The 26,629-nt window shown below is 35.6% G+C and overlaps 2 protein-coding genes across 2 annotated transcripts in view; one reads left to right on the top strand and one right to left on the bottom strand.

The window, feature by feature from the left end:
• LOC141325908 (adenosine kinase-like) overlaps window positions 1-445 on the bottom strand; it is a 124,361-nt gene extending 123,916 nt beyond the window's left edge. The window contains exon 1 of the mRNA XM_073834633.1: window positions 426-445. Coding sequence (XP_073690734.1) covers window positions 426-445 — 20 coding nt within the window. The remainder of the gene's footprint in view (window positions 1-425) is intronic.
• Window positions 446-1,134: 689 nt separating this feature from the next.
• Window positions 1,135-26,629, top strand: part of LOC141325907 (adenosine kinase-like) — a 103,638-nt gene continuing 78,143 nt past the window's right edge. Inside the window, exons 1-4 of the mRNA XM_073834632.1 lie at window positions 1,135-1,250; window positions 2,870-2,908; window positions 3,411-3,485; window positions 7,677-7,730. Coding sequence (XP_073690733.1) covers window positions 1,195-1,250; window positions 2,870-2,908; window positions 3,411-3,485; window positions 7,677-7,730 — 224 coding nt within the window. The 5' untranslated portion in view covers window positions 1,135-1,194. The remainder of the gene's footprint in view (window positions 1,251-2,869; window positions 2,909-3,410; window positions 3,486-7,676; window positions 7,731-26,629) is intronic.

The following is a 26,629-nucleotide window of genomic DNA, read 5'->3' as shown; positions in this document are numbered from 1 at the left end:
CTTTATAAAGCTACATTTCAGGTCTTGAGGTCTGTGCAAACAATTTTATCCCCCTATAATCAGTAAATGATCAGAAATAAAAACTTCTAAACAAATTTCTTTCAAACCTATTATAACTGGTCGCAAAATAAACTTGTAATATATATTACTATAATTTTAAAGCCAATGCAGGACTGTGTGATAGCTAACAAACACTAAAAAACCAAAGCATAAAAGTTGTTTCCTGATAGAAGAGTTACAGGAAATTCTGCGTCTACTGATTATTTGAGATAGTAATATTCAGTCGAACAAATGTAGGCATTCGGTTGTTCATAACTACCGATATCTAAACTTATTTGTAAATAAATCTTACCTATAGACAGCTGTCTTTATTAATGTTTTCAGGCAGTATCCCCAGTTTGCGAATGTGGCCGATGTGTTGTCACTCCTCCTTCCCGGGGTTCATGTGTTCGAATCTAAGCCTGTCGCGAATTCATATTAAAGTAGATTCAAAACACAAACAATCGCTTCTTGTGAAAAAAGCGTGAAATCAAAGACGTTAAACAACACCTCTGAAAAGCATGTATTTAATAAAAATGTATATACTGTAAGCATGGAAATGTATTTTTTGCTCTGGCGATACACAGGGACAGCTATATGTCTCTAGTACATTTTCCCTCCACGGCTAGAGTCATTTAACAGAATCGGTTCTTTTGAACAACTCTTTCGAAAAAATAGTTAAATGAACAGATTCTTTGGGTCTTTATACAATCACGTGGCTTGTAGGAACACGCTGTTTATTGCGTTTGTCATTAAAGTTTATTAAAACGGTGTCCTTCTATCAAATTCACACATTTGTAATATATCTGCTATTTGGCTGTTAAGTTTAGCCCTGTTAGTCAAATCTTCGGTTCACTCACGATATTTACCGACTCACTGAACCGAGAATCGAATGCTTTTATTAGCAGCTTACTCATCAGTCCTCTCAGCCAATTACAAAACGCATGTAATCGAGAGAGACGACTCTCAGTTCAGTGAATCTGTGAGAACAGCTCGGACCGTTTCAATCCGGTTCGTGGAGGAATAGATTTGTGAATCGATTCAGTGAAAAGATTCGATTCAAAAGAACTATCCGCTAACCCGAGCCTCCAGATGCTCCATTCGTTCAACAAGGTGCCTGGAGCATATTTGATAGAGCTCTATCAACACTGAAGCATGGCGTCCTATGAACCTAAAGCCAAGAGGATTAAACTCGAGGAAAAAAAGCTCAGGTACAGTAAACACAAGCATCGGTTTGAACAGTGAAGAATGACAGAGTCAAGCGTGTGTTTGGGATTTTATTGAACACGCGGCGGTTTGTTTGCGAGCACTTTTGGGTCAGAGGTCTAACGTTAGATTGCGTGTCACTGAAAGTCCATGTGCTGTCAATTTAATGTTCCTCTCTCAAAAGCACATTGTCGTTGCACTGGAGAAGAATGTATAGGGCATTTTCCCATTTTAGAGCAGTGCCGATGAATCAGTTGAGTTTTGCGGCAAAGCCTAAATCGCAAACTCGTGATCATGTGGCATGAGTAAACAATATGCAATCATCACAATCACTTCAGTTATACATAGTTGATTGGTGAGTTCGTGTTGTGGCGTACGTATGATTAATACCTTTGAACATCCGTTGTCCTTGAGTGTTTTATATTGAATGTGTCCCTCCGGCTCCACGTGTCTTTTGTTATGCAGTTCAGCTCTGCTGCACAAAAAGTATTCCTGCTGTAGACCAATGCATATATAACATCAATACATGCATGCATTCAAAAACATACATGAATACACAATATAGCTGTTAGTTTAGTTTACTCCCCATGAACAAATGTTGGTTGCAAGTTGTGTAGGTCACTTTCCAGCAGGTATTTTTGTCACAAACCTATTTACACCAGTCTTCTCAGATATGCGGTGGCTTTAGCAGTGCTGTCATTACGAAATATCAACCATGACTACTATGTGCCGTAGTTATTCAGCTAATGGCTAACGTTACTGAGAATAAATGACAATACTTACGGTTAGGTCACAGCTGAATATTGGTCATTATTGTTTTTGGATACCCATATGTGTATATTGGGTGGCATACATGGTAGTATTTACGTTTAATATGTACGTTTATTTTTACATTTTCACCTCACAAAAAAAGCTTAAACGGAGAGCAAATTCGTGCCTTCTGTTACTGGCCAATCAGCGGTCGATGCTGCGCGTTTAGCCAATCAGCTGCGAGGTGGTCTTGCGTCTGAGTACAAACATTGCAGACCGCTGACTGTCCGTCTGACTGACTGTCACTAAACTCCAGTGAGCATCTTCATCACCTCAAGCCATCCTCATGCCTACAGCCAGGTAGGGCTAAACTGGATAGTTAGACACCTATTTAGCTATTTTAAGATATTTTCTAAGCTTTGTCATTCTATAATGAAAAGAGAAACATTTCCAACACAAATAGCATGTCGTTTTAAGAGAATTTGGTAATGTTTTGGCTAGTTTTCAGCATAGTTTACCATGTTGCTGAGGTGGCTGCTGTTGACTTTTAGTTATACATAAATAATTTTAGTCTTTACAGAAGTGACATTCATATATTTCTTTATCCAACAGCACTTCCCAACATCTGTTTTAGAGCACCACAAGCTTCACAAACTCCCACACTGACACATCTGTGCTTCTTCACGTGTTTCCCATAACGTACACTAAACAATTGCCTTTCTTTCAATGTAGGAGTGTGAATGACCATTAAGGTGAATTTTGTTGCCTGCTCATGTAGTATTTAGATGTGCTCCCTTATTTGTTTACATTGATAATATATTATGGAAAAACATGCAGGCTTTTATCAGTACTCACTGGCGAGTTTTAATCTTAGGGTCTCCACGACACATGTCTCATCCAGGGTGAATGAACGGTCAGTCACTCAGCCACGTGCTTGAATGCTTGGTTGGTTAGATGTGGTGACTGTGTAATGCTTTCTTTAATGTTTTAGTGCCTGGTTTGAAACATTTATGACATGCTTTTCTGCTTTAAAACATGTCTGGCTGAGTATTTCTGCATGTGATAGAGCTACAACCTAGATATTTAGTCTATGTAAGCAATGCTTACATTTTTCAAATTGTGCAATGTGCTGTAGTTTATGCTTGAATGGATGTGTTTATGCTGAATTTGAGTTATGTAAAGTCCCCCAAGACAAACGCTTGAGTTATGCGCATTTTTTGAATTTTTGGTGAAAATGCTGAAAATAGTCTGCTTGGTCAAAAAATGTCCCTGCTATCTTTAGAAGACACATCAAGCAAGTGAATCACGAAGGCCTTGTGCATTTGCTTTTATCGTAACTATGTTTACGTTTGTTGTCAGGACTACTCAGTTGTTTTCCTAATGTTTTAACTGGACACGCATGTTTTTTTTCACAGTCAAAATGCCCTTTTTGGGATGGGAAACCCCCTGCTTGACATCTGCGCTGTGGTGGACAAAGACTTCCTAGACAAGTAAGTCACATCTTTCTTTAAAATCAATTTGATTTGAATCTATTTGATGACATGGCTAGGCACTGCTGTATGTTTGCTTTGAGATTAGTGTGTCGTGTCAGCATTTTCTTATGGGTGACGTGTAAACTAAAACCTTTGTTTTTTAACATGTTACTGAGTGGTTGATCTTTGGTCAGTCCATGTTGGAAGCCCAGTAGTTTTTGGGTTCATAATCTTCTTTGTGAAGAAATTAAACCTACCACGTTTAATAGGCCAAATGTCCTTGTTCTTTAAGGAGGCGGCATGTGCCATGTTTCTCCTGTTTGGCACGTAGGCCTACTCGCAGAGTGCCATTCCAGCACTAGTCATAAAACGATACCCCCTTCATTACATAACCCTAAACACACTGGCAGTGCCCGACTTGCCATTAGCACCCTTGCCTTAGCATGACCGTGAGGTGGCACACTTCGAGCGGTTATACTAAACAGATGTTTTCGGTAGTCTGCAACTTGATCTGACCTTTCTGCACCATTTAAAAACAAATGCAAGTTAATCTACTTTGATCTGCTTGTTTACAGTCACTTCGCAAAGGTAACACTCATCCTGTAAATTCTAGAATCTACCAGGACACACATTTATCTTTAAATGTAAGTGTTTTTAGTAGGGTTGCATCGATCCGATACTCTGGATCGGTATCGACGCCGATCCAAGCTTTTTGAATGGATAGGATATCGGTGATGCGTGACCGATCCAAATTCGATACGTTACCAGAGTTTGATTAAATAAATAGCAAGAAATAATAGTCTACTGTAAAAACTATAATAATTCATACAAGAACACTATTATTTTAAACCATTGCCTTAAAAATAAAATACATTTAAAATACATTGCGCTGCTTACACAATCACATGTGACGTGAATGTGAGAGGCGAGTTCAGAGGGAACTTTCACATGCAAAGTTTACTTCAACGCGGTAAACATGTCCCTGATTTAGAAATATTTTACTCTTGATACAGCAGCTAGTAGCACTGCAAATTGTAATATTTGCAAAGCCAAAGTTTCAAGAGGTGGAAGTAGCCTAGTGTTTTAAATTACAACACCACAAATTTAATCAAGCATCTTCAAAAGCATCACGCAAAAGAACACAAGGACTTCGCAAACCGAGTGACAGCTTTTAATACTTTCTTTGTAAATACTTTGTAAATGAGATATTGTTTAATACAGCAGTTAAATAAATAAGAAGTTATTATTAAATGACTTGCATTGTCTGACTATAACACTATTGCCTGATTTTGCTCTATTTCGTCGTCAAAAGTATTCTGAAACAAGTCACAACTGAGACGCAGCGCATCTCCATCCAAACACAGCGGTGTTTTGTTCACGAATGAATGTTTCGTTTTAAACGAATCTAGTGAAATGATTCAATTTCCCATTCAAACAGAGAGTCACTTGCTTTATTCCTGAATGAACCATCCGTTCGAACGAATCAAATGAATGAAATGATTCAGTAATTAAATCAGTGTCTTGCCGCCATCTGCTGGCAGATCTGGTCAGTTATTTATATCTGCAATATTTCTGTTTTCAAAATGTTATTTTTAAAACATTAATCTTAATATGAATTTATGAATTTGATTGCACTCATGCATGTATCTATCCCCCCCCCCCCCCTTTTTATCCAACAGTGTGCAAGCGGATTTGGTATTTCTTTCTTTACCTAAAACAAATAAATCTTAAATACCCCCACTGATATCGGCCTGGTATCGGTATCGGCCGATACTCAGAATTTTTGGTATCGGATCGGTTTTGAAAAAATGGTATCGTTGCATCCCTAGTTTTTAGTTAAGTTAAACTAAGGTTTATTGGCTCCTACTATTGCAGACACTGTTTGGTAATCCTAAAACTGCCCTTTCAGACAGAACTGCTTTACCTGTGGCAGACTTTGACTGTAATGATTTCCATTTGATTTATTCTAAGGAGTTTGTTTAGTTGCATGATCTGTTGTTTGCAGGGCAGAGTCAAAGAATAGATTACTAAAATGCATTAGGTGAGATCAGTAAGCTGTCTATTTAATGATTAGATATTGGCCCAGCACATGATTGACCACATACCAAATATATAAAAGGCTTTCGAGATAATGGAAAATAGTTTTAGCTGCTTGTGCAATTTGATTAAGTGACAAGAAGTGAAAAACCTGCTTGGTCACTTATTATGTTCTCTCAAAGACATTATTCACTGACAAATTATAGTTTGACTCCTTAGGTTAATTTGTTAACCTTTTCTTTTCCTTTGAGGGAAAATCAAAGCAAGATTCTCCCTAGTTAAAAAGTTTAGATGCTCACTTAGACTGTTTTTATTTGATCAAAATACAGCTAACACGGCTATATTGTGAAATATTATTACAGTTGTTAACTATTTTAATTTATTTTGAAATGTATCTTATTCCTTTAATGGCAAAGCTGAATTTTCAGCATCATTACTCCGATCTACAGTTTCACATGGTCCTTTAGAATCATTCTAATATGCTGATTTGCTGCTTATGAAACTCTTGTTATAAATGTTGACATAACTGTGCTGCTTTACTTTTGTGAAAACCTTGATGCATTTTTTTCAGGATTCTTTGAATAGAAAGTTCAAAATAATATCATTTATTTGAAATATTAATATTAAAGTCTTTTCATGATTAAACATTATAAATGTCTGTTGTCTATTAATAAAAAATTCATTCTCAAGTCATTCTATTATTTTTGCCTTCATCTCCAAATATATTTTATTGTTGCTGCATAAGGCTTATTGAAATATTCGAGTATTTGCAATGAGTCAGTGTCTACTTCCATAATCCTCTTCAGATGTAAAATTTCACCTTATTAGATGAGCTGTTATGACCATTTGTACCACAGACGCAGACTACAGACAGTTGTCAGATGGTTTCCATTTTTAAAAGCACACTGGGTTCATGTTCGTCTGTTACAGATAACTCATAACTGACCATGTTTTGCAAATACAAGCACAGAATTCAGTTTATGAAATTTAATGAGCGATGCTAATTATTTTGCTCGCCTCCAAAGACGTTTTAAGTTGATGAAGTGATTATGGCTCAAGGAAAGAAGCTTTATTTTGTGTTAGGCCTAAGACCTTCACCTACACTCGAATTACTAAAATGAGCTGTCGCACATGCTTGTCTTTATCTCAGGGCGGATGGATCTGTTTTGTGTAGATTGTTCCATGATAATATCTGTTTGAGAGTACATTTCAAGATGATTAGCTGTATGTGACAACAAAATAAGGCACATGTTCGCTCAAAAAGAATTACTTTAGATAGGGCCCTATGAAATCGGGTTTTACTCCATTTTTTTTTTATTCGTCTTTGATTTTATAGTTTTTCTAGATTCAGTTTTTTTTTCGTATAAATTTGTCTAGTTAATGTTATTAATCAAAAAGCATGTCTAATTAACTGAAATCATGAAATGTGCACAATTTAACAGCAATTTATTAAGTTGAACAAAAATTACATTAAGGACCTCTAAAATGTTTAAATTTTTCGCAAATTTAGTTTTATTTTTTACCAAATTCTGTGTTTTACATTATTTTTCTGAATTTCTTTTTTTTAATGGTTTCATAAATATTAATAATCAAAATAATCTGTAAAATAATAGATTTTTATAAAAAACTAATTTATTTATTATTTTATTTCTTTTCTCTCTTTTTCAGAAATACTGTTGTGTATTTACATTTTTCTGATAACTGTTTTTATTGTTAAATATTCCTTAAACCTACTAAAAGTACTATCATTACTTAAGTAATATATTTCTGTCACAATTTCTTCAAGTTAAACCAAACATTTTAAACCAAATTTTGATGGGTTGTTGTGAAGACCTGTACATTTCGTTTGTATATGTTTTGATATGAAATAGTGTTTTGTGGCTTAATATTTACAGGCATTAGTCCATATCGCATTTTAATTTAAGTGTACTGACCTACATTTGGTTTATCTTTCCAAAATTTGCCAAATTCCTTGACGTTCCTAGTTATACAATAAATTCCATTTTTTGACTGTATTCCATGATTTCGTCCGCATTTTCTGTCATAGGCCCCCTATTTAGACAAAGGTCATTTTTTTAACCATATTTTTATGCCACTAATGTCATGTGATTATTATTGTTATTTTACTTTGAGTAGATCTGGTTTTACAAAGATGCTTTGTGTGTCTCACAGGTATGGACTCAAGCCAAATGACCAGATCCTAGCAGAAGACAAACACAAGGAAATGTAAGTCTTTTACCAGTGCTATATTGTTTGTTTCAGCACAGGCCATTTTGGTTTGTTCAGTGATATTGAAGGCTGATTATAGATATTTACCCCTATATTATAAATCCCCAATAAAAACAAATCTATTTCTTTAACATCATGTGATGTTGAGTCTAATGTTCATGTGAATGTCTCATACTGGCAAGTGGCATAATCTACTTCCCTGGTGTAATTCCTTATTTAGTAGCACTAAATAAGTAGCCTGTGTGTTAAATGATTTTATATGCATGGCTGTATGCCAACAAAGCAATTTCACTTCCTTTTATCTTTAGAAGATGTGAGATCTCCAGGAGGGAAGTGCCTGTACGATGCATTACCAAAGCACTATTGTAGTTTTGTTGCCGTCTTGTGTATTGATGTCGCTCCATGTTGATTAACATCTGATCTAGATGATTGATCCTCTTTAATGCAAAGATTAGAAGGATGTTTAGCGCATTAGTAGGATACTGACAACTCTGTATTATGTTCAGGCAGATGGATTCATCTGATCCCACTTCTCTTGATCTAATCATGTGTGAAAGCACTATTTGATAAGTCTGAAATTGTATTCTTTGGTCTCGGCTGTGAGTTCTGTAATGATTAGACCCTCAGAGATAGAGACAGTGGTTTAATATGTGATACTCAGAGTGTGACACCAGCAATTTCAGCATGAGGGGAAACTCGCAGTAGCTCTAAGCTAACATGCGCTTTTGTCTTGATGTCATGGTTGAATCATAAAAGGCTACTTTAACTCAGTCCAGCTCAGATCTGCACTTAATGACCCTTCACAAAGACCCGCCCTACTTTGTTACTGTTGCTTTATCTGAAAAGGTGTCTGCTTTCATGCCACACATCATGTTCTCACTCAGTGAAAAATACATAGCAGAGCAAAGAAAAAAACTTGTCAGTGCACTGACAGACAAGACAGAACAGGTAACTTTAGGTATGAAACTCTCAGTCTAAGCTTTCAAATTTGGTCATAAAAAAAAAAATCAAACAATAAATACCATTTTGTGGCTCTTTAATGTGTTGTGACAGATCGTTGTAGCACCTCACTTCAAGCAGCATATTAACCAATTATCTCTTTCTCTATTCTTTTCTTCTACTATTTATAGCGTGAATAAACATCAGAAGGTATCTTGTTTTAACTGCGGAAAAACTCGAAACACACCATTCACATTTCATTCATGTTCACGTTAATCTACTCTCCTGTCAGGTTTGCTTGTTGAACAAAAATGGCAAATTCAGTGGTATAATTGGTCTGTCAGTCAAACTCTCTGTGAAGGGTCAATTCTGCTGTCATATCTGAGTGGCTAGAGCAAGTTCACAGTGCACTGGCTCAACATACAGTATGTCCTGCTTTTGGTAATGGGCTTAGGTAGCTGGAAGCCTTAGGAAGTAGAACAAGGATGTATTGTTTACTGCATGTAATTGCATGTAATTTGGGATATATTTAACTTGTTTTCCTTCACTGTAGTTAGTTTTGAGAACTTCATTTTTACCCAGTGTATATACTCCTCCTTATTTGTCTTGGTTAGAAAATTGTTGATGTCCAGTTATATTTGGTCCAAATGAACCAAGTGGATTCTGGAATGGACAATTAGAGAAGTGGGCTGATTGCTGTTGCAAACAGTGGATAAACATCAAACAATGGATTGTACTGTTGTTTAACAATATAAAAAATATGTAATCTAAAACCTTTATGCATGCCATTGTAAAGACTAAGTCAATTTCTCACAGAGTGGTTTCATTTAGATTAAATATTGCATCTATACCGTTTTTCATTGGGGAAAAACAGCATTATCACGAGCTAACAATAAACAGGATCTTTTATGGCAGTCTTATTACAGTTGAAGTCAAAAGTTTACATACACCTTGCAGAATCTGCAAAATGTTAATTGTTTTACCAAAATAAGAGGGATCATACAAAATGCATGTTATTTTTTTTTGTCCCACAATTTTAGTTTTTCAGCATTTGTGTATTTGAACCCTTTCCAAAAATGACTGTATGATTTTGAGATCCATCTTTTTACACTGAGACCAACTGAGTGACTCATGCAACTATTACAAAACATTCAAATGCTTACTGATGCTCAAGAAGGAAAAACAATGCATTAAAGGAACCGTATGTAAGAAATTTATGTCAGTTAATCGTAAAATGGCCCTGACATGTCACTAGACATTAAGAAATCATGTTCATTTCAAATACTTATATCACTGACAACAGTGGTCCGGCCAGGATATTGTCATTTAAAAGTGAAAGTTGCAGCCCTCAACTGATGTTATTGTTGTCATTTTGTGTTTTGGTCTGAAGCTCCACCCTCCAGCTATCTACCAATCAGGAAGTCAGTAGAGTTTTGTGGTCCGGGTTGCCAGCTCTGTTCCAGCTGCAGCTATACAAACGTGTCGGATAAAACATGTATAACGTTACGAAACCTAAAAGACCTCGTTATGAATCCGAACTACGTCGTGACAAAGTCTGAAATAAAACAAGAATTTGTATAGGAGATGCCTTTGAAAGATGGAGACGGCTGAAAACGGAGAAGAATTTGAAGACAGACGCCAACGTTGCTGATTTTCTCCTGGACGGGTAAGATTCATCTATGTTTGGCTAACTTTGCTTCCGTACACAGTGGATTTTCCACGGTCGCCCGTGCTAAATGCGTTCATAAAAAGCTTTATATCGCACCACTAGCAGGGTATGAAAACAATCTATGTTCAGACTGAAATGTGGTATTACAGTACATCTTTACGAAATATTTGGCTAATCGCCATCTGTAAATTTTTGCGATACATAATTACTTCGCAAAACATCTCTTGTGAAGCATAAACATAATTAACAGAAGAAAAACAAATTACTGTGTAGGACTCGTCACTTGCCGTTGGAAGATCCTTGTAGCAGCCTACTCCTGCAGCTTAGCTGGCAACCTCGAGTCAGGGGGGGAGCGGGAGGGGGTACACCGTTCTACAGTATTTTGAAAGTGATTGCAGTACCAGTTTTGGCCACAATCCTACATACGGTTCCTTTAAGAGCCAGGGGTGTAAACTTTTGAACAGAATGAAGATGAGTACATTTTCCTTACTTTGCCTAAATTTCTTTTTTTTTTTTCCATTTGAAAAGATAGTCATTGTTGGAAAGGACTCAACTGTTATTTTCTTTTGTGGACTATATGTAAACATCTCTAAAGTGAAATTCAGGTCAGTAGTAAAAAAAAAAAAAGCATTTCGTATGATTCCTCTTATTTTGGTAAAATAAATAAGATTTTCCAGATTCAGATTCCAGATTAGTGTATTACTAAGTGTATTACTAAGTGTAAAAACGAAGTAACCAAGATGAATAAATGCTGTAAAATATTTACTTTTAATTAAACTGTTAACACATAGAAACATAGTTTAAAATGTTAGGAGAACATCATATGAGAACAACTTGAGCATTAAAGAAGTTCACTTCCAGTATGAAAATTCACTGATTATTTACTTGCCTCCATGTCATTTAATATGTTTGTCTTTCTATCTTCAATCGAAAAAAATGATGGTCTTTGAGGGAAAACATTTCAGGATTTTTCTCCATATAGTGGACTTAAGTGGGGATCAGCAGGTTGAAGGTCCAAATTGCAGTTTGAATGCAGCTTCAAAGGTCACTACATGGTCCCAGCCAAGGAATAAGGATCTTATTTAGCAAAACGATCTGTCATTATCTAAAAAAAATACAAATTCATATATTTTTTTTAACTACAAATGCTCATCTTGCACTTGCTCAACCTCCTGCATTACAGAATTATACACGTGACGTGACATAGGCAGAAGTACCGACCCAGTGTTTATAAAGCAAACATGCAAACACCCTTTACAAAACATAAAGGGTACAACAATGATGGCAGATGATTTTGAAGTTGGAGGAGAAAATTAGATGTGTTTTTTTTTTTTTATACCGAAGTACACAGACGAAGAAATAACCACGCATGATTTTTCCAACGTGATTACATAATGCATAAAGACACGCACATGCGAGCTAGTGCACTGCAAGATGAGCATTTATGGTTTAAAAGTATATACTTTTTCTTAGAAAAAAAATGACAACGTTTTGCTACATAATACCCTTATTCCTCGGCTGGTATCATGTAGAGTCCTTTAAGGCTGCATTGAACCATTGAAGTCCACTATATGGAGAAAAATCCTGGAGCGTTTTCGTTTCATTTTTCATTGCGACAGAAGAAAGACATGAACATCTTGAATGACATGGGGGTGAGTAGCCTTGGTTTATTTATTGGTGAACCTTTAAAAAAACTATAAAGAAGGGTTACAGTCAAGAAAGTGCCATTTATATGTTTACGGTAGCACAGTGTTATGTACTGTAAATGTTAAATATAAACATGGTTAATGTTTTTTTCTGTTTTCCTAAACACTCCAGTCATAGGAAATGTTTGGCTGTCCAGATCAGACTGTGTTTGTGTGTAACAAGCTCTTCTCAGAAATTCTTTCCAAAGGTTGTAGGGTTGTTTTTGTTTGGATTCATAGATTATAGTGTGTTTAAGTCGAGATTGAGCCGAACGACATGGATCTGATGGAGACCTTTTGCCCTGCATTGGTTTACTCAGCTGCGCTGTGCTCTTCCTCTCTCTGTGCGCGGATCTCAACAATGCATCACTTCAGCATGCACAATGTAAAACATATGATCACGAGAAGGCCTGTTCATCAAGCTTCAAACAATATAGCTTATTGTCTCTAAATCACTGGGTTGTTCCTTCCTGGCTTGTGCACATGGGATGCCTGTGTGACATTAACACTCATTCAGTTTGCTAATGATTATCTCCTGTGGACCAGGAACCTCAAACCAAGCTAAATGTTTGATTCGGCCATGGAGGCTTAATCTAGGTTGCTTGTGATGATTCCGGTGGGAACCAAAGCTCTTGTCACCGACTATTATGTTTGAAGCTGTGGGCCTCTCTTCATTGGCCTTGTAGGAAGAGAAATGAATGTGGCTTACCACTGAGAAAAAGCAAGGACCACCCTACATCCCACTGTGCTTGAAGAATTGAGAAGCTTAAATTGGTCCAGGCCGACTCCAAAAAACACACAAAAGTGAGAAAAGGCCTGTAATCTGCCTAAAGCAGTGCAGAGGCGTATGTTAACCTTTAAACCTTAAAGTATTTGATCCAAAGCACCCTTTATTGTGGCAGCTCTGAATGTCACTTCTTTCACAGTTGACTCATTGTGCAGTTTTTTGGTAACCTCTCTTCATATTTATGTTCCGTTTTGAATTTGATTTGTGCACCGATGTGTCTTCAATTGATTTACGACTGCTTGAGGTTGAAAGGGTCTGATTTGGTGAGTCTGCTGTATTATGAATGCACTCCCACTCTGTTCTCTTTCATTGTCCTTATCAGAGATTTTGGCCTGGCAGAAAGGCAAACAGCCTGCGAGGAACAGGTGGACAGGCCAGACATGCTTTTCATTAATCACGACACTTGATAAACCTGCTATATATGATTCAGCCGTGCATTTAAAGCACATTCAATTTGGTCTCATGCCCTCTGTCCGGTTATTTTTCTTTGACCCATGCTGAAACCAGTAGTTTAATCTTTGTTGTTGTGGAATTGTTTGAAGGTGTAGTTCTTAGAAGTGCAGTATATCTTATACAGTATATATAGTTTTTTTTATGTTATTTGTATTGGTCGATTTTGGATATTTTTGCATGATCATTTCCTTTATTTTTTTGCATTAACACTACCTCTGCTTTCATATAACAATCACTTAGTTAATATAAAAAAAATTAAAAAAATAAACTACTAAAAAGATTTTATTTTTGGCCAGAATTAGAATGCTGTATAATGCAAATATTGTGCATAGAATAGAATTTTAATATCCTCCTTTTATTTAAAATAAAATAAATTTGCTCAAATAAAATAAAATAACATTTTTTTTTTGCCAGAATTAGAATACTGTATAATTAAAATGTGTGCGTAGAGTAGAATTTTAATTTCGTCATTTTATTTAAAATAATGTTTTAATAATGTTAATAATGTAATGTAAATAATGTAAAATTTACTAAGAAAAAATAACATTTTATTTTAGCCAGAGTTAGAATACTGTATAATTCAAATATTGTGCAAAGCATATCATTTTAATATCGTTCTTTTCTTTCAAATAAAATTAAATATAATTAAAATAAAATTAACATTTATTTTCAGCCAGAATTAAAATACTGTATAATTGAAATATTGTGCATAGAATATAATTTTTAATATCGTCCTATTTAAAATAAAATAAAATTTAACTGAATTAAAATAACATTTTAATTCATTTTATTATTTTATATTTTATTTTATTTTCGGCCAGAATTAGAATACTGCGTAATTCAAATATTTTATTTTATTTTATTTTTGTCCAGAATTACAATACTGTATAATTCAAATATTGTGCATACGGTAAATATCAATACAATACATTTGTTTTTTTTAATTACATTTTTTTTTTAATTTGTATTTATTTTATTTTATCAGCCAAAATTACAATACTGTATAATTCAAATATCATACACACAATATAATTTTAATATCATACTTTTATTTTAAATAAAATAAAATGTTAGTTTAAATTTATTTTATTTTATCGGCCAGAATTAGAATACTGTATAATTCAAATATTGTGCATGACTAATTGTAAAAAGTGCACAATTTCTGCTTTTGTTTCTACTCCTCCATCAGCATTTTATGTAATAAATACAATCACAGCTGAAGGGCCTACAGTGTGTTGTGCCAAACATCTGCCTTTAGCTATGACTATATTCACAATATTGTTCAACCTCTCCGAGCTTATTGCTTAAATATAGATTTTTGCATTGCATAATTGTGTTCATTTCATTCTGGGTCATTTGGACTGAAGAGTGCTTGAGTTTTATATCAGACAGATGCCCTGGCATTTTGCTGTAGACTGTCTGGGTTGGCATTCATTGGTCCCTGTGTGATTTACGAGGCCCTGAGGCAGCAGAGTGCAGTCACCAATCACTGTACTCCTGTTACAGCTTCAGCAGTCTTCAGGCTGTGTGTGGTGTTCATATGCAGTGCTTTATTTTCTGTTGCCAGACTGTACATTTACTAAACTTTCCTAACTGTCTGTATTAGTTTACTCGGTTTATAGAACATTGTATCAGCTGGAAGGGAAGATCCTGCTTTATCAGAAAAAAATGGTAAAATGGAAAAATAAAAGTAGTTCTGAAATCATGATCAGACATTTTAATTATGGCACCCTGAACCACAAAACTGGTCAGGAGTAGCACAGGTATATTTGTAGCAATAGCCAAAAATACATTGTATGGGTCAAAATGATTTCTTTTATGCCAAAAATCATTAGGATATTAAGTAAAGTGTCACGTTGCATTAAGATATTTTGTAAATTTCCTACCGTAAATATCAACTTAATTTGTAATTTATAATATGCATTGCTAAGAACTTTATTTGGACAACTTTAAAGGTGATTTTCTCAATATTTTGACTTTTTTTTTTTTTTTTTTTTTTTGCACCGTCAGATTCCAGATATTCAAATATTGTCATATTCTAACAAACCATATGACAGTGGAAAGCTTATTTATTCAGCTTTCAGATGATGTATAAATCTCAATTGGGGCAATAAAAAAAAAAAAAAAAAAAAAATCCTTAGTTTTTAGAACCAGATTGTGTAGTTACAGCATCTACCAGCAGGGGCTTAACTGAGCCATGCTAACCAGAAAAAAAGTCTTGACCAATGTAGAAACCCAGACGTTAGTACAACACTGCCATCTTGTGACAAATCAATTGTTTATATTTGAATTTTATTTAATTTTTATTTATTATTTTTATTTATTTGTAGTTTTTTTTTTAAGGAGTGTTCTTCTTTCTTTTTTTTAATTTATATTATTATTATTAATATTATTATTGTTATTTTATTGTAGATTTTACATTTTTCATGGTTTTCTACATTTAGAATGACAATTTCTTTATATATTTTAACATACTGATATTGTGTTTTTTTTTTTCTTTTGTGTTTTTTTTTTTCTTTCTTTTAGATATTTAGACATATTTTTAAATGATTTCTTTCCCCAAAATATCTAGACAAGTCTGTTTGGTATCAGTTTATTTATTTAAGTAATTTCTAATGCTCATGAAGGCTGTTTATTTGACTAACTTTTTTCTATTTTAATAAACATTTAAAATTTAATGTATTCCTGTGGTCTTTCAGAATCATTACTCCAGTCTTCAGTGTCACATAATCCTTCAGAAATCATTCTATATATAAATCTACTATATACAGTATTGTTTAAAAGTTTTTTTTTTTTTTTTTTTTAAGAAATAATACTTTTTTATTTAGCATGGAATAAACGTGATGGCAAGAACTTATATTGTTAGAAAAGATTTATATTTTAAACAAATGCTGTTCTTTTTAATATTTCCAAAATATTTGGCAGCACAGCTGTTTCCAACATTGATATTAAAAGTAATAAAACAGCATATAAGAATGATTTCTGAAGGATGAGACCCCTTAAGACTGGAGTAATGGCTGATGAAAATCCAGCTTTGCATCACAGGATTAAATTACATTTTAAAGTATATTAAAATAGAAACTATTATTTTATATCGTAATAACATTCCACAATATTACTGTCTTTTTTTTTCTGTATTTTTGATCAAATAAGTGAACCCTTGGTGAGCATAAGATACTTCTTTAAAAACATTAAATGTCTTACTGATTCCAAACTATTGAATGGCTGTGTAAGTCAAGTTTTAGCTGCCTCTTGTCTAGTAACAGCAGCATGTTTGGAAAGGCTTTAGCTTATGTGAACAGACAGCAGATGCAATACCACTGGCAGCCAGCAGGTGGAGGCATATGCTCAGGCATTTTAGCAGTTTTCCACAGCACCATGCCGCAGGGTGGCTTTTGCTCGTGCACAACAGGAAATCTTACCCGATTTCAGATTAGTTTTGTTTATCTAGGGACGGACAATTGAGTTGCTTCCCAGGCTGAAAGGCAAAGCTTGACTGAACTTATTTGTTTTGAAATTCTTGAATTGAGTCATTTGTATATACAGAAACAGTTATTGAGAACACATCACATGGAGTTCATAAATACCAAGACAATCGCAGAACATACCAGCTCTGATCTGTGTCCTTTTGTTCTGTAGATTGTCCTAACGCCGCACAGCCCGCGGGCAATCTGCCTCCCCCCGGAGAGAGAGCTGAGTCTGACTGTTTCCTGTGTCTCAGATGGAGCTGGTTTTGATGAGTGTGCTGTTCTTTATTTGAGAGCAGGCAGGAAAAAGAGCTGTTGCACACCGAAAAGCTAAATTGCAGGTGCGCGGAGGATCGAGAAAAATAGTGTATTTGAGGGGGACAAACCGTTTGCAAATTGCGTATGCTTGCAGTATGAACATTTACTCAGCAGTGTTTGGGGCAAAATGCTTTGTCAACATTAAAGAAAGGGAAAAAATAGATTGGCAGGGATGCTTAGCTCTTAGAGTTGGAGGAGACGGCCACGATTAATCATCAGCGCTGCCTTCCTAACACTTCTGTCGAGAGCTATACACTTGGAAAAACGTATTGTTCACTTAAATGAGCCACAAACTTCTACTTGTACTGTATGTTCCTGTTAGGTTATCCCTGTGTGAGCCGTCCTTACTCTGCCTTCCCATTGGCAGACACGCACCAGTGCTCGTCCAGCCTTGGCTAGAAGCGCATATAAAGCGCCACACCTCGGGATCACGTTCCAGGGGTCAGGACAGTGACCTTACCCCGACCTTACAGACGAGGAGGGAGGGTTAAAGCAGGTGCTTCGCCTACAGGATCCAGAATCTCGTCCGGCTCGGGATCAATGGTCCCTGGTGGCTCAGACTCCAACTCTGGCTCCTGCCTGATTCATTTCCCATCAGCCATCCCTTCGCAGCCAGCCCTCTAAGTGATTTCCCCTAATGGCTCGATGTCCGAGCGGTAACCTCTTAACGCTCAGCCCTGCATCTACTTCTGCCCGGTTCATCTTGAAGAAGGAGAGAGAGAGTGGATATCAGCTGTCATGCTCGCTCTCTCGCTCTTTTCTTCTCAGTCTTCATCATCGTTCAAGCCCTGCTGTACGTTATGACTGCTTAGATTTATGTGCTGTGAATTACGGCGGCAGTAAGCTGACTGCCAGGAAAACTCCAGACTGTACACTGTGGCCCGGCGTAGAAACGCAACATTGGCTTTTATGGCCACTCTGGGATTTTCCATTGGTCTTTGCCCTCTCAGGTGGGAACATAGATCTGTTTCTGCTGAGATGCATTAGGTAGGTTGTAGCCAAGTGTTACAAGGGAGTCAGGTAGAGTCGTTTTTTTTTTTTTTTTTAAAGTCTGTTTGTTCTCCAGTCAACGCTGGACGGTCTCTAATTGCTAAGCTGCGGGCCGCCGTGGAGCCCAGCCAGGCCGTCTGTTTTCCTGCTGCACTAAATGCTGGCCTGATGGCGGTGGGCTGGTCCCGCTCTACGCTCTCCTTACAAGCATGCGTGCCTGCCATGTTTACGACAGCATTCGGATGCCTTTCCTTCTTCACTCCTGGTTAAGTGTTTGGTTGTGTATGCTGAGCCGTCGGGTTTCGAATGGCCGCAAACCCCTGCTTCGCCTTTAATCATCTCGAATCACTCTATAAAACTGACCTCAGACCTGCTGCTCTGTGCTTACTGTCTCCCTAGCACCTCATTACCAACAGAGCCGAATGATTATGTGCACTCTATTGCCCCCTAGTCCTGGCTGGCCTGCGGTTGAGCTGAAACGCAGCGTGCGGGTCCTCCTGCAGGTGGAGCTGTAAGTCACTGCGCTCTTGAGCAGCAGCCAGCTATCATCATGGAAAATATGCTGGGTGTGTAATGAAGTATTGTGCTGGGTGTGTTGTAGAGGAATAAGTTTTTCCTAATGTGGTATTGTTGAATGATTCTCAAGATTTTAATAGCTTTGATGACTGTCATCTCATGCAGGATTTGTTCAGTTTCAGCAAAACTAATCAAGATTACATAACTGTCTATCCATCTATCTGTAATATGTGTGTGTGTGTATGTATGTATGTATGTGTGTGTGTATATATTAGGGCCGGGACTCGATTAAAAAAATTAATCTAATTAATCAGAGGCTTTGTAATTAATTAATCGAAATTAATCGCATTTTAATCGCATATAAATATTTGACCTGAGAACAGTGAGAAGTAAGTTTTTTCATATGGATTTTTAGTATACCATTAAATAATGACTGAATACATAAGCTTAAGCAACAAAATATTGTTTATTTTTGTTCAACCAAGTCCAACAGACCAGTGCAATATTGCCATTAAGTGTAGCAATAGGATACAGTGTTTCCCCTAGGTTTCCATACTTTTTTTCTCGGTACTTTACCCTACTTTGTGTAATAACGTTTATTTAACATAAAACATTTATTTCAGTGAAAAATTAAATCCAAAACTCTCTATTTTAACATTTTGAACAATAGGGCTTTACAATCTTTTGCTATTTTTTTTTTTTAAAGAAATTCTTGTTTTAATTTTTCTCATAATCAAATGAAAGCATAAACATTTATTTATTTTTAATCAAATGAAAAATAAACCTTTTTATTTTTTGGCAAACAAACAAGAGGTTTGCTGTTAAAATCAATAAATAATAATAATTTAACATTTAAATAATAATCGTAGTATTTTTTTCTACAATTAAGTGGTTAATCTTGTTGTCATATTTATTTTTTATCATAGGCTATATATTGTTTTTTGTCAATTATTTAAATAGGAATATTGTTCTGTTTCATGTTAAACCGTACTTTTATTTTGACAGGTTGCCGTGAAGTTTCTGTGTGTAAAGTATATGATGCTAGTTTTCTCAAATGAAACGGTAAAAGTGACACTGACAGAGGCAAACCGTACATGCAGGATTCATATCTTTTTGCATTTCAGTTTTCACAGACACTAGTCCATATCGCGATTTGAATTAAGTGACAGACCAACTTTTGATTTATCAATAAAAAAAATCGACGAATTTACGTGGCATTCCGCGCTATAGTAAATTCGGTTTTTATGAATGGAGTCCGCGATCCAGTCCGTGTTTTCTTGGAGGAGACATTGTAAACGCGCCCTCCTAAGATAATAGTAGGGGAAACACTGGGATATTTAGAAATATACTAGCCTACATTTCAGAAATTCAGGTACCCTATAGGTAGGTAGACCTTCTGTAAAAGCATTGAGGTGATACTTGAGGCTCGATGTGCTGCGGTGATATGCGCATAAACGCTAGTTGGTGCTCCAGTATAATCGGTCCGCTGAAACTCATCCAGTGAGAAACGTTCCGCGGTGCAAAATTAAGTGCGATTAAAATGCGTTAAAAAAATTTAACGCGTTATTTTTGTGTAATTAATTAATCTTAATTAACGCGTTAAAGTCCCGGCCCTAGTATATATATATATATATATATGTATATGTATATGTATATGTATATGTATATATATGTGTGTGTGTGTGTGTACTGTTATAAAATATTATGACATTGTTAATCTGCAATGTTTTATGTACATTTAAATATTAATAATAATTATCTGAATATTAATTACATAATATAAAATAGAACATTTAAATATGATCAAACTACTTGTCTGACAATAATAGTAATAATTTATACATATTTCATAACAGTACATATACAAGTTTTAAAATGTGTATAAAATATTATTGTTATTATGCATATATGTAATATATGGCATCTAGTCTGTGCAATGTTATATGTACAATTTTAATAATTTAAGATTAATAATAATAATAATAGTAATATCAGAATAGTTTGTTCAGATTAAAAATTATTGTTAATTACATTTGCAAAATGGAACATTAAAATATGGTCAAAATACTTCTGTTGATAATAATAATAATAATAATAATTTATAAACATTTTATAGCTACATTTTATATTTTATAACTATTTTATAACTACGTGTAATATCAAATATTATTTTGAATATTATATATTATATTATATTAATATTTTACACATATATGATGTTAATCTGTGCAGTGTTATATCCAATTTTAATATTTGTAAGATTAATAATCACAATATTACTTGTAGAATAGTTTGCTCAGATTAAAAATGTATTATTGTCAGACAAGTAGTTTAGTCACATTTAAAAGTTTTATTATATGTGTACATTTATAAAATATGTATTATTATAAATTGCACAGATTAACAGCGTCATATTATATGTAATGTTATATCAATACAATTCTAATATTTTGTAATTTATTATACTAATAATAGTAGTAGTAGTACTATCAAATAGTTTGCTCAGATTAAAAAATATTATTGTCAGACAAGTAGTTTGATCACATTTAAATATTCTCATATATGTACTGTTATAAAATGTTATTACTTCTAGTATTATAAATACTTTCCACAGATTACCATTGTCATTATATGTTATGTTAAATCAATGCCATTTTAATATTTTTAATAATAATAATAATATCAGAAATAGTTTGCACAGGAAAAAAAAAAGTATTTTTATTATTATTAATTATTGTAAATGAGTAGTTTGTTCAGATTTAACATTATATAGTATAATGTCAAAGCTGCACTATTTTTCTGGTGCATTTTTGTCTTTGTCCTTAGTTTTTTATCATTGTATGGAAGAGAGCAGCTTGAACATTCTTCAAAACTACTACTTTTGTGTTCAACGGACAAAAGTAAGTCTCACAGGTTTGGAATGACATAAGGGCGAATAAACGACCAAATTTTATGTTGACTGCATCTGTCCCTTTTATCGTCTGATTTTTTTTATCATGTTTTTAGGAAGCACATCACAGGCGCAGCATTTGAACGCTGCAGAAATGCCATGTTATGAAAAAAACCTCAATCCATATATTTTGTCAAAGGAAACCAGCAGTTTCAGCGTTCGTTTTAGCCCAGCAGTTAAAAGTATTGTAGCCTAACTTGTAACCTAATTTAAACCGTTGGACCATGTGTGTAATTACCCTCATTTATCTCTGACTGATTCACAGCCAAAAAGTTCCTTAAATGAGCGTACTTTTACAGAATCCAAGATCCCAGCCATTTTGTGGGTGTAAATTGGACGAGAAGATTCTTCAATGCCTTTTTTCTTTATTACTGATGAAACGTTGCAGTCGCGCGCGCGTAGATGGTTCACATTAGGCCGTGCGGTGTTCTCTGCATGGATATGAATTATTGACACGGAACATCATAGCTCAACGGATCATCCCATGTGTCTCCCTTAGGAGATCCTCTAAGGGCAGTCTTTTTACTTCAGGTTCGTCTCTCTCACACCATCTGTCTGCCTTCAAACCCAGAGTCTAATTGAAACCTAGACTGTCACCGCAGACACATCGCTTCAGACTAGACGAAGGGTCCGAGTCAAGGTGGCGTGAGGGGTCCCGCCCTCTGACCTGATGATGGGGCGATCTAGTAACGCGAGTCCAAGGGCTCAATAATGTCTGTCTGATAGGGCGACAATGATGTCATGTTTCCGCCGAGCTCGGTCTGCACCTGTGCCGCTCATCAAAAACAGATTATTTCCGATTTGTACGTCTCGTCGTTAATATTTGTAAAGTTAATGAGCAGATTCAGATTGATAGATTGCCAAGGAAACGGAACACAAGGACCGCGTCTGTGACATCACGGGATAATTAGGCCCGCGAGTGCGCGCGAATCCGCAACGGCGCTGATTTGCATTTTAATATGTTGTTAGCATAGGTGAAGGTTTATCTCCTCTTGATTAGATTCCAGTGATGTAATTACAAAGCGGAGTTTTACTTCTCAGAAAGGGCACCGCGCATAAACATCAATATGATTACCAGTAATTGTTTCAAAACAAATAAGCGGTTGGGTAATCAGTCATCGGGCCGCCTCGGAATTGTTTTGGAAGACGGCCTCGGCTGCGGCACATCGCATTCGGCTCATTTTAACATCTCAGTTTAAATTGGCTTTCCACTTGTCAGAGTAAAGAATATTTTAAAGATGAGTGGTGAAGGCTCAGAGGTAATCAGTGCTTTTAATGATCTTATTTGTGCGTGAGTGGCTCTGTAGACATTACTTAAGAGTCATTGAGAGAGCTGAGACACTGCGTTTGAAAAGCTGTCCCCTGACAGCCAAATCCATCCATTTATAAAAGAGGAATTATTATTGACTTTCCCCCCCTTCTCTCTCTCTCTCTCTTTCCCACTCTCTCGCTCTCCTTAAACAAGGGGGAAAAAATAACAGATTCAACCTTGGGAGAACAGGCACTGTGGAAGCTTAGAGAACAGAATAAGTAATGACACTGTCGTCTTGCTGGGACGTGGCTCACCGTGAAATGGGCTATTGATTTTAAACAGATAAACTGTGTTCTCTTTTGTGTTGAGAAATTACTGAACAATTTAATTAGGGCTGGAACAACAATATTTATTACCAGTTTTTCGCACAGATCCCCCTCCTCCCCCTCTTCGCGAAGTCCTCAGTCTCCTTGTAAACTACCGGAATAATTAAACTAACCATGTTGCTTAGCTTGGTGTTGCTGATTAGCAGCCTCACCCAAGAGAGGAAGAAAAGAGGGAAAATATATCCATTGATCACGCTGCTAATTCCTGAAGGTCTGGAAGAATTGCCGCACCAGATGACTCTGTTGAAATGAGGATTGACGGCCGCTTTTACATTCGGTGTCGTCCTGCATTGTTTGAGCGCGTCCCAGTGCGTCTGTTAGCTGTTTGTCTAAATATAGTCTTCAGTGCCAATCAAATGGAAAACTCTCCTCTCGAGTGATTTCGACAGAGAATTCATGTGGTGAAAACACTTGTCTTTCAGATCTTCCTGTAGTTTTGTTGAGTTTTTGAAGTACTCGTTCCTGTTGGCAAATGAGTCTTATATATTTTAGATGTTACTAGAGTTGGTAAGCTCAATCATTTTTACTTTGTTTGATTACATGTGGATTTTTGTGTGTGTGTCAACTATATTTCCACTTATCTTGTATTGTATTCCACTTATCGAACACACTCATACAAAATGCAACTCAAAAACAAGGTAAAAAAATGTTGACAGTGCAATTTCACAAATTACACCACCAAAAAAGGCTGGTCAAAGTTCCATTTGTTTAATTAAAAATACAAAGAAAAACATGTTAAATTGCAATAATATTTCACAATAGTATAAGTTCTCTTTTTTAATATACTTTCAAATATAATCTATTTCTGTGATGCAAAGCTACATTTTCATCAGCCATTACTCTAGTCTTCAGTGTCACATGATCCTTCCTTCAGAAATCATTCTACACTGTAAAAAATAAAAATCTGTGAAATTTACGGTAAAAATTGGCAGCTGTGGTTGCCAGAATTTTACTGTAAAAAATACGGTAGCAACAATTTAGTTTTTTGTGGATTTAGCTTAAATTTTCATTTAAATACCATAATTTCATTGATTTAATGTTAATATCACCACCTGGTTATCAGTGTATTAAAGGTACTAAACAGATTTCAGTACTTCAGTAGGTTGGTATAAGTCACTTGATGAACCAAAGTCAATCACAAGCATCTTTTAAATACTACAATATATAGAAGGTACACAGTGTCATTGACACAAACACTTAATACCATCATGGTAACACACATTGAACTGAAATCATAAACATTAATTGAACAACATTACACCGTGTCCTAATGACACGACGCAATGCTGCGACACACGATTTTCCAAGTTAATCCTAACTAGCTGCAATGGCGACACACAACTTCTATTTTAGAAACAGTTTCTATTTCTGTGACATCCTGGCTGGAACAACAACATGTGGCAATTATAATCTCAAGTACTGATTGTGTGCTTAATTCAATGTTAAACGTGTCTAATGTGAGTTTGAATATACATTGTGTGACACTTATAGCCATACTGAAAGTAACAACAGGTAGTTTACCTCAGATCTTGAAAATACATTTAAGCAAACATATACGTTAAAACTGCAAACTCTATATAAACCAACAAGTGTTTTTTCATGACAAAGATGGTATCAGTCACTCAGTATGTAGTTTTAATAATCTAAAAAAGGTTTAATATTTATGGATTAGATAAACTTGTCTATTTCTTTGGGAGTGCAGTGCACTTCTGTGCTTCTGAATGGCTGTGATTCTGTCATGTCTGGTGTGGACAGCCAAATTGCTTGTTGCTGGAATCTTGTCAAGTCGCATGTAGTTAGGACACGGTGTTAAATGTAACATACAACCCTAATGTGCACAACTAATAAGAAAAAACTAAAAAGAAACAGTTATTCAATGAAGAAAAAAAAACATCAAATGTGAAATGTAACAGGGAATTCTGGGAATGTCATTTTGTGGTTCTTCTGAAAATTATACCTTCTTTTTCACTTCCAAAAACAATATACTACCGTAAAATTACATGTGAAGTCTGAGTTTTTGACTATATATTGTAGGGTAACTTACCGTTAACCAGTTAATAGGTTTTTACGTCTTTTACCCCTAAAATCACATTCATTTTTTTACAGTGTAATATGCTGATTTATTATCAATGTTAAAAACAGTTGTGCTGCTTAATATATTTTTGGAACCTGTGATACTTTTTTCAGAATTCTTTGAATAAAAAGTAAAAAAAAAAACAGCATTTATTAAAAATAAAAATATTTTCTAACCATGTCTTTTACTATTACTTTTTATTAATTTAACACATCCTTGCTGAGTAAAAGTATAATTTTTTTTCTTCTTTTAAACAAAGAAAATTTACTGACCCCAAACTTTGAACAGTAGTACTGTTAGAAAAGTTTCTATTTTGTATAAATACTGTTCTTTTTTTATTCATCAAAAAATCCTCAAAAAGGTCACAGGTTTCAAAAAAATATTAAGCAGCACAGCTGTTTCCCTCATTGATAATAAATCGGCATATTAGAATGATTTCTGAAAGATCATGTGACACTAAAGACTGGCATAATGATGCTGAAAATTCAGCATTACATTATAGAAATAAATTCTGTTTTAAAGAATATTACAATAGAAAACCATAATTTTAAATTGTAATAATATTTCACAATATTACTGTTTTTTTTTCTGTTTTTAATCAAATAAATTCAGTTTGATCCCAAACACCTTAAATGGCAGTTTACCACATGACAACTTTCCGAAAGTATTTCATGTCAACTACCCATTAGTTGCTTTTGGATTTTTATTTAAATGAACTTGAATTGCAGCTTGCACAGCCTTGCACGTCCTGACATTGATTGAGTAGCATCCCATGGGATAACTTTGTGTCAGATATAAAATACTAACTTGTTTCAGAGCACGTTTTATGGCGGTTAATGATGTCCTCTGGTTTCAGCGGCTCAGGATGCCCCGTGACAGCTGTTTAGGGTGGAGAATGATATGTGTGTGCTCTATGCTAAATGATTAAATGGTTAAAAGGCTCTTGATTGTAGCCGGGCCACGTGATCCCCTGGGCCCCTGCGAGGGGGGAAAGGTCCCGAGGCAGCTGCTGCTTTTGAGCAGGACTCCTTAAGCCCTCTGAGAGCAGGGCCCCTCGCCGTCTGTGCTCCAAGGTGCTGAAAAACAGTTATTCAAGCCCAAATCCTGTGAGCCCCTGTGTGTCTGTGCCTGGGTGCGTGCGTGCGTGCGTGTGTGTGTGTGCGTGCGTTCGATTCCAGTCCGTTGGAGTCCCCTCGTGTGAAATAAACACCCAGGCTGCTCAGATTCCCCAGTGTGGATGACTAGGAGCAGGTGTCCCACCAAGCTTTATTAAGTCCTCTCCATTAACGTGGTGAATGTGGTCCGGTGGGGAAGACCGGAGGCCGTAGACACTCTGTCTGTCTGCGATTCAGATGTAAAGGGCCATATAGGCATGCACGTCAACCGCTGCATTCCACACAAGAGCTGCCT

Source organism: Garra rufa, chromosome 2 (assembly GCF_049309525.1).
Source record: "Garra rufa chromosome 2, GarRuf1.0, whole genome shotgun sequence".
Lineage (NCBI taxonomy): Eukaryota > Metazoa > Chordata > Actinopteri > Cypriniformes > Cyprinidae > Garra > Garra rufa.
This window is presented reverse-complemented; position numbering and strand designations above follow the sequence as displayed.